Source organism: Equus przewalskii, chromosome 10 (genome assembly GCF_037783145.1).
Source record: "Equus przewalskii isolate Varuska chromosome 10, EquPr2, whole genome shotgun sequence".
Taxonomy (NCBI): Eukaryota; Metazoa; Chordata; class Mammalia; order Perissodactyla; family Equidae; genus Equus; species Equus przewalskii.
The window spans coordinates 46,605,997-46,618,831 of record NC_091840.1 but is presented as its reverse complement, the minus strand read 5'-3'; the positions used below and the strand labels follow the sequence as shown (position 1 = coordinate 46,618,831).

Sequence of the window (12,835 nt, the reverse complement as noted above, 5' to 3'; positions counted from 1 at the left end):
ACTCCCCCTCTATCTTGGGCTCCACCAGCTTCCCCTAGTCTCCTTCCTCCCTGGATCCTAAAGCCCCACAAAGGCACTTTTATCTGTGTCTGGTTGCCAGATTATTGCTGCTGAGCAGGATGCAAGCAGAGGACCTCCTACTTTCCCATATTTTTTGTCCATCTTTCTCTCTGGCTTTTTTCCTGCTCTAAGGAAGGAGACCACCATGTTTTCAGAGGGCCTAGTATCAAGGAACTGAAGGCAGCCTCCAGCTACCAGCCAGTGAGGTCCTGAGGCCGTCAGTCCAACAACCTGCAAGGACTGAATCCTGCCCACGAGCATGTGAATGAGCATGGAAGCTTATCCTTCCCAGTCAAGACTTGAGAGAGCTATGCCACTGGTGACGCCTTGATTGCAGCCTCGTGAGAAGACCCGATAAGTGTTTTTGATGAAAATTTATCATCCATATTGAGCTGTGCTGTAAGTTGAAAATACACACCAGACTTTGAAAACAGTGTGAAAAACAAGAATGCAAGATATTTCATTTATAATTTCTTAATGATAATATTTTCGATATATTGAATAAAATAAAATAAATTATTAAAATTAATTGCACTTGGGTATTTTTAATTGTCTAATTGTGGCTATTAGAAAATTTTTAAATTACAGATGTGGTTTGGATTAAATTTCTGTTGGATAACATTGCTCCAGATGATAGCTTTATCCTCCCTAAATGATTTATTTTTGTTTCTGGCAGGCAGTAAGAATAGGAATACATTATTTTTATTCAATCTAGGAATCAGCTAATTCAAAGCTGAGTTTCCTCATAAGTGAGGGTAGGCTTAGTTCCTATTATGTGTTCCTTCTAGGAGGTAGCATGCTGGAAGTCCCAATTGAAAGCTTGGTGATCTCACTCTCCTTTCCCTTTGTCAGGAAGCTAGCTCCATTTTTGTCTCTCCAGCTCCATAAGCCTGCTAAAAACTCTGCTCACCTCCTAACCTCTCAGCTGTGCCTTCTGCTGTCAGACTCTCAGTCCTGACATTGGATTCAACAAATGCTGTGTGGGAAAAAGTAGTGCAATTGTCATTAGTGTGACTTTGGGATTCCTTTCTTTCCAGGTTTTGGCCCCTCAATTCCTCACTTCAGAGCTCTTTGATGCCACTCAGACTTCTTAGCACAAGGATGTTTCTTCACTTCTCTAGGAGCAAAAGTCTAGAGTGGTCCTTCTCAACCAGGGTTTCCTAAGGGAATTAAGTTCTTATAACCTAAGGTGTCCATTCTACGTAATGCATTAACTTCTGACCTGTGCATCTAGAATGTTTCCTTCTATGTAGCCTTAGGGGACTTGAGAAAACAGCCATTAAAATAATTTTGTGTATGGCTTAATTCTGTCATGGAAACCAAGTTGGGAAGTGCTATTAAAGTATTTTTATGCTAAAGCTAGTATTTACTTCTTCCCTTCATTATAATGTGAGTTACATGAGTGCAGGGACTTTTGTCTCTCTCATGCACCAGTGACCTACAAGAGTGTCTGGATCATGAAGCAATTCAATAAATATTTGTTGTATAGATAAGTGAATTATGTAGGGTTTCCTTATAGGATAACCATGTCTTCAGATATCAAGAGATAGGAAAAATGGTCCCTTTTCTGGCTACCGCCTTCATGGGAAATCTTCTCCAACTCAGAAAAGACAAGAAAGGAGGGGCTTTATCACCCCTCAGGTCAGTGACCACCTCCCCACAAGTACCCGCCACAGGGCGCCCTGAACATCAGGGTTTCTAAGGCTATAGATTAATGGGTTCAGCATGGGGTTGATAATTGCATTGAAAACACCAACCCCTTTATCCTTGTCTGAAACCGCTACTGAACCCAAACACATGTAGTTGAAGACACCAGTCCCATAAAAGAGGCAAACCACAGTGAGGTGGGAGCCACATGTGGAGAAGGCCTTCTTCTTACCCTCCACTGAACGGATTTGTAGAACTGCTGCTGCTACGTGGATGTAGGAGGTGATAATGAGAACCATAGGCACACCTGCCATTATGAAACACGCAGCAAAGAGCAACAGCTCATTGAGTTGGGTGCTGGAGCAGGAGAGCTGGAAGAGCTGTGGGAGGTCACAATAGAAGTGATTGACCTCATTGGGACCACAGAAGTTGAGGGTAGTTAAGGCAATAGTATGGGTCAGTGCATTGGTGAAGGCACAGGCCCAGGACACAGCCACCAATATCCACTGGACTGCCTGGTTCATGCGGGTGCTATAGGTGAGGGGCCGGCAGATGGCCAGGAATCGATCATAGGCCATGGCTGTCAACAGGAAGCAGTCCATTCCAGCCAGGAGGTGGAAGAAGAACAGCTGTGTGAGGCAGGCTTCATAAGAAATTGTATGCTTGTGGGACAAAATATGACCCAACATCGCAGGAACAGTGACAGTAATACATCCAACATCCAGAGCTGATAGGTTCCCCAGGAAGAAGTACATGGGGGTGTGGAGTTTGGGTTCCACCAAGGTGGCTGTCAGAATACTGAGGTTGCCCCCAACTGTGACCAGGTAGGCAAAGAGGAAGAGCACAAAGACCACAGATTGCAGCTTTTCACTTTGTACCAAGCCCAATAGAATGAACTCAGCAACAGCTGTCTTGTTGTTCCCAGATCCTGGATCCATGAGTCCCTGTGAGGAAATATCCCAGGAGGAGAACTATCAGGGCATTGAATTTAATTTACTCATCATAAATGTTGTAAACCACCTATGTTCAAAGCTCCAGGTAAGTTCCCAGCTGTCCAATGATGATTTTCCCACTCCCCAGGCCACACCTCACTCACTGACCTTCTCCATCACATCAATGCCTTTACCAGGCTCTAGCTGAGCTGCCCACCGCCTTGAACATCTCATCCTCTCCTAGCTTAAAGGGCCAGAATGCTTTAAGATAAAAGCAGACTTTCTCTTTGAATGCAATGGGATTAAGATGGAATTTCTTCATTTTACTCTGAGATATCAGCCTAAACCAAGAAGCAGATTTCAAAATAGAACAATTAATGATTCTTCCTGAGAAAGTAGAAAGCATTTAAAACATAACCTAGGTTTCATGCCTTCTAGAAATATTGAAGATCAAGCAAAGGTATGGCAAGAATCAGAGAGAAGATACCCATGATTGTGAATATCAGATAGTCCAGCCAAGGCCATTTCTGTAAGGTGATGGGCATACTCTGAAGTGTAAATTCAAAATCCTCTAGTCACTAAGTATTTGGTGTTCTTGTTAATTAAGCCCTTAAACTGGACTTTGAGTAACAGTTTAATTTAAAATTATTTATTCTTTTTATAATTTCTGCTACATGCCTCTGAAATCAACATTGTAAGCACACCTGTGGGTTGGTTTCTGCTGGGTGCTGGTAGTCTTCTGCATTGCACAGCCACTCTCCTTCCCCTTCATCTTAACTCAGGAGTGGTAGAGTGACCAATAGTTCTAAGGAGACATTCTCCAATGAAGCAGACAGTTAGATAGAGAACCTGATTGAGCTAAGTCTTTCGGATCTTATAATAAGTTTCTGATGAAAAAATATCAGTGTTTCTCTATTGCCCATGGAATAAGCTGACGTAGAGCTTCACTAAGAATACCGTTATTCCCTTGCAAAGAATGCACTGGAATCGGAGGTTGGATGAGAAACAGTCAGAGTCTGGTATCTTTAAGGGAAGGGAAAGAATGACGAGGGCCTGAGCTCACATGGATGAAAAGTTGGACGCAGTCATTGCTAAGATAGTCTTAAAAGGCTAATATCACATGATTCGTTAAGGGAAGGGGATCATCCTCAGGCCTGATCATCACTGATGAAATTGATAATTGATAAATTCTTTACAAATTGACAAATCAATGGGTGGATAATGCTCTTTGCATTTATTATATTAAAGAGCAATTAACTATTCTCTGTTTACACTTTGGGGTCCATTTTAACACGGGTATTAGACTGTGACCCTGGGATTTTCTACCTCTTTGCTCATGCTGTTTTCTCTACCTGCAACGTCTTCCCTCTAATGCAAAACATCCAAATATTTCAAGAGTTGAATCCAATGCTGGCTGCTGAAGTGAACCTTCCTGGAATCTTCCCGCTCTCAAAAAGATCTCTGTCTCTGTCTCTGCTAAACTCCCAGTACACATTATTCCATGGAACATATTGCTGTTTACCTTCTAGCTGAGTCATTTCTCTATACAGCATATCTCCCCTACTTCTCTGTAAGTGACTTGAGGACAGGATAAATGTTTGATTCAGTTTTCCATAGAAGTATTTAACATAATAGTTCACACATAGTAGGTACTCAATATTTCTTAAATAAATAAATGGATGGGGCAAAGGTCCATAGGATTTCAGATAAAGAGCTTCAGGGTGAGCTAGAGTTGTCATGGAAGACTCTGGACAATGTGTAATTTGAGCTAGGCATTTATGGAGTAGTATGACTTAGGGGAGGTAGAGGGGCAAGTGCAGGGTGGAAGGTTGCTGCAAGGTCAATTTCTTTCCTTAGTTTTGATTGGACAACTAGGTAACATAGCAATCCACATACTGACATGTGTATTTTCATGTAAACCACTCAAAACATAAGACCCTTAGGAGGGATACACCTTACAGTTAGAGCCAGGGACAGAATAACAACAAGACTGCTGCTGCCAACCCTCAGATGGCCAGACATGCAGCTTGCTGCAAGTCAGAAGGATTCTAGGATGACCTCCAATCATCCAGAGACATCCAGAGTGTCTGATGCACGTCATGCCCATCATGAGATGCCCTCCTGCATTACTACTCTCAGGGCTTTGTAATGAGCCCCAGGTTCTCCTTACTGAGCTATGACAGCTCTCTGCTCTGGAACTTGACCAATCCCTACCTGCTCCCAGGGATGAAAAGCCTCAACAAGGCCTCTGACCGGAGAGAAGGTTCTAGGCTGCCTGATGAAGTGGGTCCTTGGCAGTGAACTGGACTTGGTGAATCTCTTCATACTCTCTCCTAAGAGTAAGAGAGAACACACTTCCTCCAAGAAAAGGGGGCTTTGGAAAAGGGAGCCCAGAAAAGGAGCCAGGACCTCTGGATTATTGCCCAAGATCTTCCCCTAAAAGGTCTTCCCTTTTCAGGAGCAACAGCTGCACCATGTGTAAAGTCAGTTCGAGCTGATGGCACCTGAGCCCTGTCTCTGTTTTATAAGAGCAGAGGAAGGACCGCTGAGCATACTTACCTTGGCATGGGCATAGAAGTCAGTGAAATTTCTTCAGGAAAGGAGATGAGGATCTATGCAGACCCGGTTATCCACCTGGAAATCATGTAAGTGGCTATTATATAAGAAAACGAAGAAAAACAAACTATAGTCTCTGTTGTAGATCTATATTTACTAGCATGCTGTCCCCAGTGGGGTTCAGAAACTAGTCCTCCCAAGAAAGAAGTGACAGATGGGGAGAGAGACAAGTTGTTTTGTAAAAAACTCAAGCCCTTCAAAAATACGGCAGCAATGTCTTACATCATCTGGTATTTTCCCTTTCTGTTAAAAGGCTTTATCTCTAGCCCTGACTTTATGCCACATGGTTAGAACAGGTGATATAAATTCCACTGAATAGTGGGGTCACTGAAGCCTACAGTACTTGTCCACATCCTCAAACTCACCCACATCACAAAAGTTTCCACACGGAGGGATATTCTTTCCCAAGATGTCAGCCCCAAGCACAGCTTTTGAGCTGAGACAAGCTAGTTTCCAGACTTACCTTGGACTTGGGGATGAGGAGGAGGCACCAGAAGAGAGGCAAGAGGGAGAAGCTTTCTCCAAACCCAGTTTCTTAATGAGTCCTCAGGAATGCAGTGCTTTCTCCCTCAGGGCCTTGTTAGTGGGGCCACTGGGACTGTGTCTTGGGGTTCCTATAATGATTCTGGAAGTGGTGGTAGAAGACTTTATTGTTCTAGAAGAACTCCTGGGAAGCTGCCTACCAATATGATTGTCAAGGCCAGGACATTAGAAGATGAAAGCCCTGGTGAAGGTCACAGGTTCATTAACAGAAGATGCGGGAAGGTTGAGGAGTGTGTTTCTCTGACTCCTATAACCACCAATGATTAAACACCCAACACCCACATCCCAGCAGAGACTGTTCTCCCTTCTCTCACCAGGGAAGTCTGGTGTAGGAGGAAAAGCACTGTAGACAGACCTGATCTTCTGGTCATTCGGGTTTTTTTCTTTATTTTTTAATTTGTTTTCTTATTTACATTTAAAACTTGGTGACTTTTATTGTGTGAAAATTACATCTCAATAAAACTGTTAAAACAGCTGCTAAATATTGAAACTGCCATTTGACTGACATTTTACATATATCTCTAATCTTACAGCAACATTTCAGGGTAATTTTTTATTTTTTTTAACTGCTTTATTGAGGCCTTATTGGCTTTTAACATTGTGTACATTATTATATTTCAGTTTCTGCATAGAGTCCATTGTGTTCACCACCAATAGTCTAGTTTTTATCCATCACCATACACATGTGCCCTTTTACTCCTTTCACCCTCTTCCCACCCCCCTTTCCTCTGGTAACCACTAATCTGTTCACCTTGTCTATGTGTTTGTTTGTTTATCTTCCACATATGAGTGAAATCATATGGTATTTGTCTTTCTCTGTTTGACTTATTTTGCTTAGCATAATACCCTCAAGGTCCATCCATGTTGTCATGAATGGCATGATTTCATCTTTTTTATAGCTGAGTAGTATTCCATTGTGTATATATACCACATCTTCTTTATCCATTCATTCATTGATGTGCACTTGAGTTGCTTCCACATCTTGGCTATTGTGAATAATGCTGTGATGAACATAGGGGTGCATAAACTTTTTTGAATTGTTGATTTCACATTCTTTGGATAAATACCCAGAAATGAAGTAGCTGGATCATATGGTATTTCCATTTTTAGTTTTTTGAGAAGTTTCCATACTGTTTTTCCATAGTGTCTGCATCAGTTTGCATTCCCTTCAGCAGTGTATGAAGATTCCCTTTTCTCCACATCTTCTCCAACACTCGTAGTTTCTTGTCTTGCTAATTATATCCATTCTGACAGGTGTGAGGTGATATCTTATTGTAGTTTTGATTTGCATTTCCCTACTAATTAGTGGTGTTGCATATCTTTTCCTGTGCCTGTTGACCATCTGTATATCTTCTTTGGAAAAATGTCTGTTTGTATCTTCTGTCAATTTTTTGATTGAGCAATTAGGCAAGAAAAAGAAATAAAATGGATCCAAATTGGGAAGAAAAAAGTGAAACTCTCACTATTTGCCGATGACATGATCTTATACGTAGAAAACCCTGAAGAATCCACCAAAAAACCATTATAAATAATCAACAGATAAAGTACAGTTGCAGAATATGAAATCAACATACAAAAATCAGTTGCATTTCTATACACTAATAGCAAAGTAATGGAAAGAAAAGTCAAGAATACAATCCCATTTACAATTGCAACAAAAAGAATAAAATACCTAGGAATAAATTTAATCAAGGAGGTGAAAGACCCATATACTGAAAACTATTAGGCATTATTGAAAGAAATCAAAGAAGACATAAAGAAATGGAAAGATAGTCCATGCTTATGGATTGAGAGAATAAACGTAGTTAAAATGTCCATATTACCTAGAGCAATCTACAGATTCCATGCAATCCCAATCAGGATCCCAATGACCTTCTTCATGTAAATAGAATAAAGAATCCTAGGCCAGACCGAGTGGCCTAGTGGTTCAGTTTGGCATGTTCCACTTCAGCAGCCCAAGTTTGGCTTCCGGGCGAGACCTACACTATTCATCTGTCAGTGGCTGTGCTGTGGCAGCAGCTCACATACAAAAAGAGGGAGATTGGCAGCAGATGTTAGCTTAGGGTGAATCTTCCTCAGCTAAAACAAAAAAAAATCCTAAAATTTATATGGAATAAGCAAAGACTCCAATAGCGAAAACAATCCTGAGAAAAAGAGCAAAGATGAAAGTATCACACTCCCTGAATTCAAATTATACCTAAAAGCTATAGTAATGAAAACAGCATGGTACTGGCAGAAAAACAGATGCACGGATCAATGGAACAGAACCGAGAGCCCAGAAATAAAATTACACATCTATGGACAGCTGATCTTCAACCAAGGAGCTAAGAACATACAATAGAGAAAGGAAACTCTTTTCAACAAACGATATTGGGAAAACTAGACAGTCACATGCAAAAGAATGAAAGTAGACCATTATCTTACAGCATACACAAAAATTAACTCAAAATGAATTAAAAACTTGAAGGTAGGACCATAAAACTCCTAGAAGAAAATGTAGGCACTGTACATATTAACATCAGTCTTGACAGCATCTTTTCAAATGCCGTGTCTACTCAGGTAAGGGAAAATAAAAGACAAAATGAACATATGAGACTGCATCAATTAAAAAGCTTCTGCAAAGCAAAGGAAACCATCAACAAAACAAAAAGACAACCCACTAATGGGGAGAAAACATTTGCAAATTATATATCTGGCAAGAGGTTAATTTCCAAAATATATAAAGAACTCACACAACTCAACAACAAAAAAATGAGTGACCTGATAAAAAGGTAGTTATTAGTGGGACAGCTGGTGGCATAGTAGTTAAGTTCATGTGCTCCACTTCAGCGGCCCGGGGTTCACAGGTTCCGATCCCAGGCATGGACCAATACACCACTCATCAAAGACATGCTGTGGTTGCATCCTACATACAAAAAATAGAGGAAGATTGGCACAGATGTTAACTCAGGAGCAGTCTTCTTCACCAAAAAATAAAGTTATTAATGGTTTGACTTTGGACAAGCTGCTGTACCATTTTGGGCCTAAGTTTCCTCATCTGTGAAATGAGCATATCCTCTACCACAGAGCTTTGCTGTGAAGATGATGAATGAAGTGAGATTCAGTAAGCTGCTAGTAGAAGTTTGACACTATATCAACATACAACTGATAACATTTAGGAGGGCTTGTTACGTATATGGGAATATGCTAAGAACATTACAAGCCAGAATCCCTATCAGTCCTCGCAACAATCCTGTGAAGTAGATTGTAACAGACATAGCTGATGTTCTGACTCACATCTTGCTCAGCCTTTCTTCTGATTTCAGTTGTGGCTGGTCTTCTGCTCATTTCAGTGTACCCACTTCCTTGGAACCCTCTGAGGTTGTGAAAAATGGGGAGCTGACTAGGTCTAAGCACATGTGGAGCCAGAGTGTGGAGGGCAACTTGACAGCAGGAGATAGGAGCCAATGGGTAAATGTCCCACTGACTCTTCTTCAGAAAATTCTGGGAGGCATTCTATATGCCCTTGCATATAAGTCTCTGCTGTCCGTAGTGTGGACTTTGGTCATGCACCCCTCAGTCAGGGAACTTCTTCCTTCTTTGTCTCACTCTTTTCAGTCTTGTTACCTGGGAGCACCTCCAAAATAATTAACCTCTTGCTTCCTGAGATGACTTTCCAATTAAACCACATACACACAACCTGTCTCAAGCTCTGCTTTGACAGGAACCCAACTAAAACAGTTGGTCTTGGAATACTCCTGAGAAGCACATCCTCTAGATGGAATTCTGGAACTGAACATTCACTACTGATGGGGTTGCTGATAACCCCCAGTATAATTACTAAGACTTGTTAGTGGTAGATTGGGAGGACATACAGGTAGAAGGTGAAACACTGGGTTATGTGTTAGCTCTAACACATTAATATCATGAGAACCACAGTAACTATAAGAATTGTGGAGTTTTAATAATAAAGGAGAGCTTTTTTTAACCTTCTTGGAAGGGTTGAAGAAAGAGAAAGGTAAGCACAGGTCAACAAACTATCAATTCAGAGTATGTTGTGAAAGCCAGAAAACTTCCAAGGCAGAATTTCATGAGACATTAATTTTCTGCAGCCTCAAGGCAGGCAGTGCTGAAATCAGGCCTAGGATCTAATTGTAAGGGTGGCAGACTTACAAGGGAGGCTTAATGTATAGCTTAGTTGGTCCTCCTTTTCTAAATCCAGGGCACTGAGTGAAAGGAGTAAGACTTTGAGGCCTGGGATGGGGATGTTTAAGAGGTTGAGCATAAGAATGTTGAACCCCAGACTCTCCTGAATCCACTTGGTTGGCAAAAGCATCCTTTTTGCCTTGCTAGAGGAGATCAACCTCCTTTTGGCTGAAGACCATGCAATGTCCTCATAGGAAACAGACTCCTTACAAGATGATTCTTGTCCTCCTCAAGAACTTCTCCCTCCTCTCCTCGGTGCCTCCAGAATAACTAGGGTTGTGTCCCAGCACATTCTGAGAAAGGAAATCCCACCTCTGATCCAGGAGGAAATAGTTTTCTCACTGAAAAGAATTTCCATACTTGGCTGTGGTAGGCTGAATTATGGCCCCCAAAGATATCCAGGTCCTAATCCCTGAAGTCAACTTTACGTGGTAAAAAGGACTCTGTAGATGTGATTGTTAGGGGTCTTCAGTTTGGGATTCTATCCTAGATTATTCAAATGGGCCTTAAATGTAATCACAAGAGTATTTAGAAGAGAAGGGTAGAGGGATTTTTTTATTATAGAACAGAAGAAGGCACTATAATGATGGAAGGAGAGACTGAAGTGATGTGGCCATAAGCCAAGGAACGCCAGTAGCCACTAGATGCTGGAGGAGACAACAGATTCTCCCCTGGAGCCTCCAAAAAGAACTTTCTCTGCTGACGTTTGAAGTTAGCTTTTTAAGACTGATTTTGGACTTCTGGTCTCCAGAACCATGAGAATATAAATTTCTGTTTGTGGTATTTGTTACAGCAGCAATAGGAAACTAAGACACTGGACAATATATCCTGGCAGGAGCTGAAACTTCCTCCAGTTTACAGAGGAGCAAGGTGGGAGTGGATCATGAGGAACAAAGAAGAAGGGTAAAACGTAGATTGAATAGAAAGAATTAATTGACATGGGAGCACTTTTCACAGTTCAAGATTTGACATCCTGGCAAGGACACCCGGAGCCAGTCCCAATAAGCTCCTGAGATGTCTCTTTGAAGCTGGATATCAGTTATAAGGGCTTTTCAAGATCCACAGTCAGACTAAGGTTGGCAGGTCTACCTCTGGAGGCACAGAAGACTGTGTCTTCTGGTGGATTTCTGGACAAGCAGGTGTGTCCCTGACCCCTGACTGCAAGGTGCTGGAGCCAAGTTATAGGGCTGTTTGAGTGTGTGCAGTTGGACCAAGTTTGGAGGACCTGTCTCAGGAACATGGATGGGCATGTCTCCTGCCTTGTCCTAGGGCAGGCAGGACTGGTAGCTAAGAGGAGCTGAAGCTGGATCAATAGCCACTTCAGCATCTACAGCCAGGATCAATGTTGACAAGACTGCTAATTGGGGCACAGGTAGGCATGACCCCTGCTAGGTCCCTTGGAAGATGTTGCTTGTGACAGGACAAGGCAAAACAGGGCTTCAGCCATGTCCACAAGGGAAGAGAGCTGTGTCCAAGTCTATAACCGGGACCATTGTCAGCAAGTCTGACACCCGGGCACAAGCCTGCCTTCTCAAAGCAACCCTCCTTGGTCCTGGGTTCCATCAGCGTCTCACAATCTCTTAGCTAGATGCCAATATTCTCACAAAGGCATTTTATGTCCAAATTATTGTTACTGAGGGAGGAATATGGATGGGGGACATCATCTTCTGCCATCTTGCTGACTGTGATAATATTATACAGGTAATATCACATACACTATAAATGTATGATCAAGCTTATATTTTACAGTGTTAGGCCATATTTTGTCAACTAGGGAAAAAGTTACATGCACAAAAATAAATTCATTATATATTAACTATTTGACTTAAAGGAAATTTAAAAGTACTAGAAAAACATCACTGACAAATATTTATACAGCATTTAGATGAAAAACTCATTTTTTAAAGCAAGACACAAAATAAAGAAGGCAAACTTTATAAAAATGTCAAACTTAATTTGGCCAATAGGCACCCTAAACAAAGTTAAAGACAAATTAGAAATTAGAGAATATATTTGAAACATACATGGTAAATAGATATTATCCTGAAACATGAGGTTTCCATCAATCATTAAGATAAAGATAGAGATCTCATCAAGATGGTGGCATAGTCAGGCTCTGAACTAATCTCCTCCCATGAACACAACCAGGTTACAACTATTTTTGGATAAATTACCCTGGATAGAAAACTGAAAACTGTATAAAAAGAACCCCTGCAATAAGGGACAGTCCTGACTAAGGTGGAAGAGGCAGAAACTCCTTCTGGAGAGAAAAAAAAGCCACCTTCAGGAGGAGCAGAGTTTCTCAGCCTTCCAGGTGGGAGCCACCCTAAGGTATGCAGCCCTCCCTGGAGGAGTGAGGTCCTGAGCAGGGGCCTCATACTGCTTTAACCATCCTTCAGACTCAGCACAACTGAGACGAGGGTCTTACTATCTGGCTCAGCTGGCTATTAACTGCAGTGGGGAATACCCCTAGAAAAGCCATCAGATGAAAGACAGAAAGACTCAGGTCTTCAAGGGCCCACACACAAACTCACCCATCTCAGCAACCTAAAATCACCAGAAAGAAGGCTGACAGTCTTTTGGTGCAAAGAGACTCACCTGGTAGGCTCTGGGTGCATTTCGGTGAGAGGAGAGGCCTCTCTGGAGACTGAGACATTGGTCGTGGCCATTGTTGTCACCTAGTCCAGGTGTGCTGACACAGACCCTGGCTGATTCCATTGAAGTTCTTCCCCTGGCCTGTGAGCCCAGGGGTCTGCCACACCCATTAGATCACAGATCTAATCCAGTTCAGCCAGGGCAGGCAGCCTACCCTAGGGATTGGCCCCAGTGAACAGCAAGACCTCAGGATACTT

General features: G+C 42.0%; 2 protein-coding genes across 8 annotated transcripts in view; one reads left to right on the top strand and one right to left on the bottom strand.

The window, feature by feature from the left end:
• Nucleotides 1-1,697: 1,697 nt before the first annotated feature.
• Nucleotides 1,698-2,657, bottom strand: LOC103566593 (olfactory receptor 3A2). The gene has a single exon (XM_008543039.2). It carries the CDS (start codon nucleotides 2,643-2,645, stop codon nucleotides 1,698-1,700), a length of 948 nt encoding a protein of 315 aa, XP_008541261.1. The 5' UTR covers nucleotides 2,646-2,657.
• LOC103566591 (olfactory receptor 1A1-like) overlaps nucleotides 2,162-12,835 on the top strand; it is a 70,017-nt gene continuing 59,343 nt past the window's right edge. Inside the window, exons 1-3 of one of the 7 annotated variants that reach the window (XM_070560873.1) lie at nucleotides 2,162-2,531; nucleotides 2,633-2,745; nucleotides 5,098-5,284. The gene's annotated coding sequence lies outside the window, so the exon portion shown is untranslated. The remainder of the gene's footprint in view (nucleotides 2,532-2,632; nucleotides 2,746-5,097; nucleotides 5,285-12,835) is intronic. The other 6 variants (XM_070560876.1, XM_070560871.1, XM_070560877.1 and 3 more) reach the window with 6 other exon arrangements.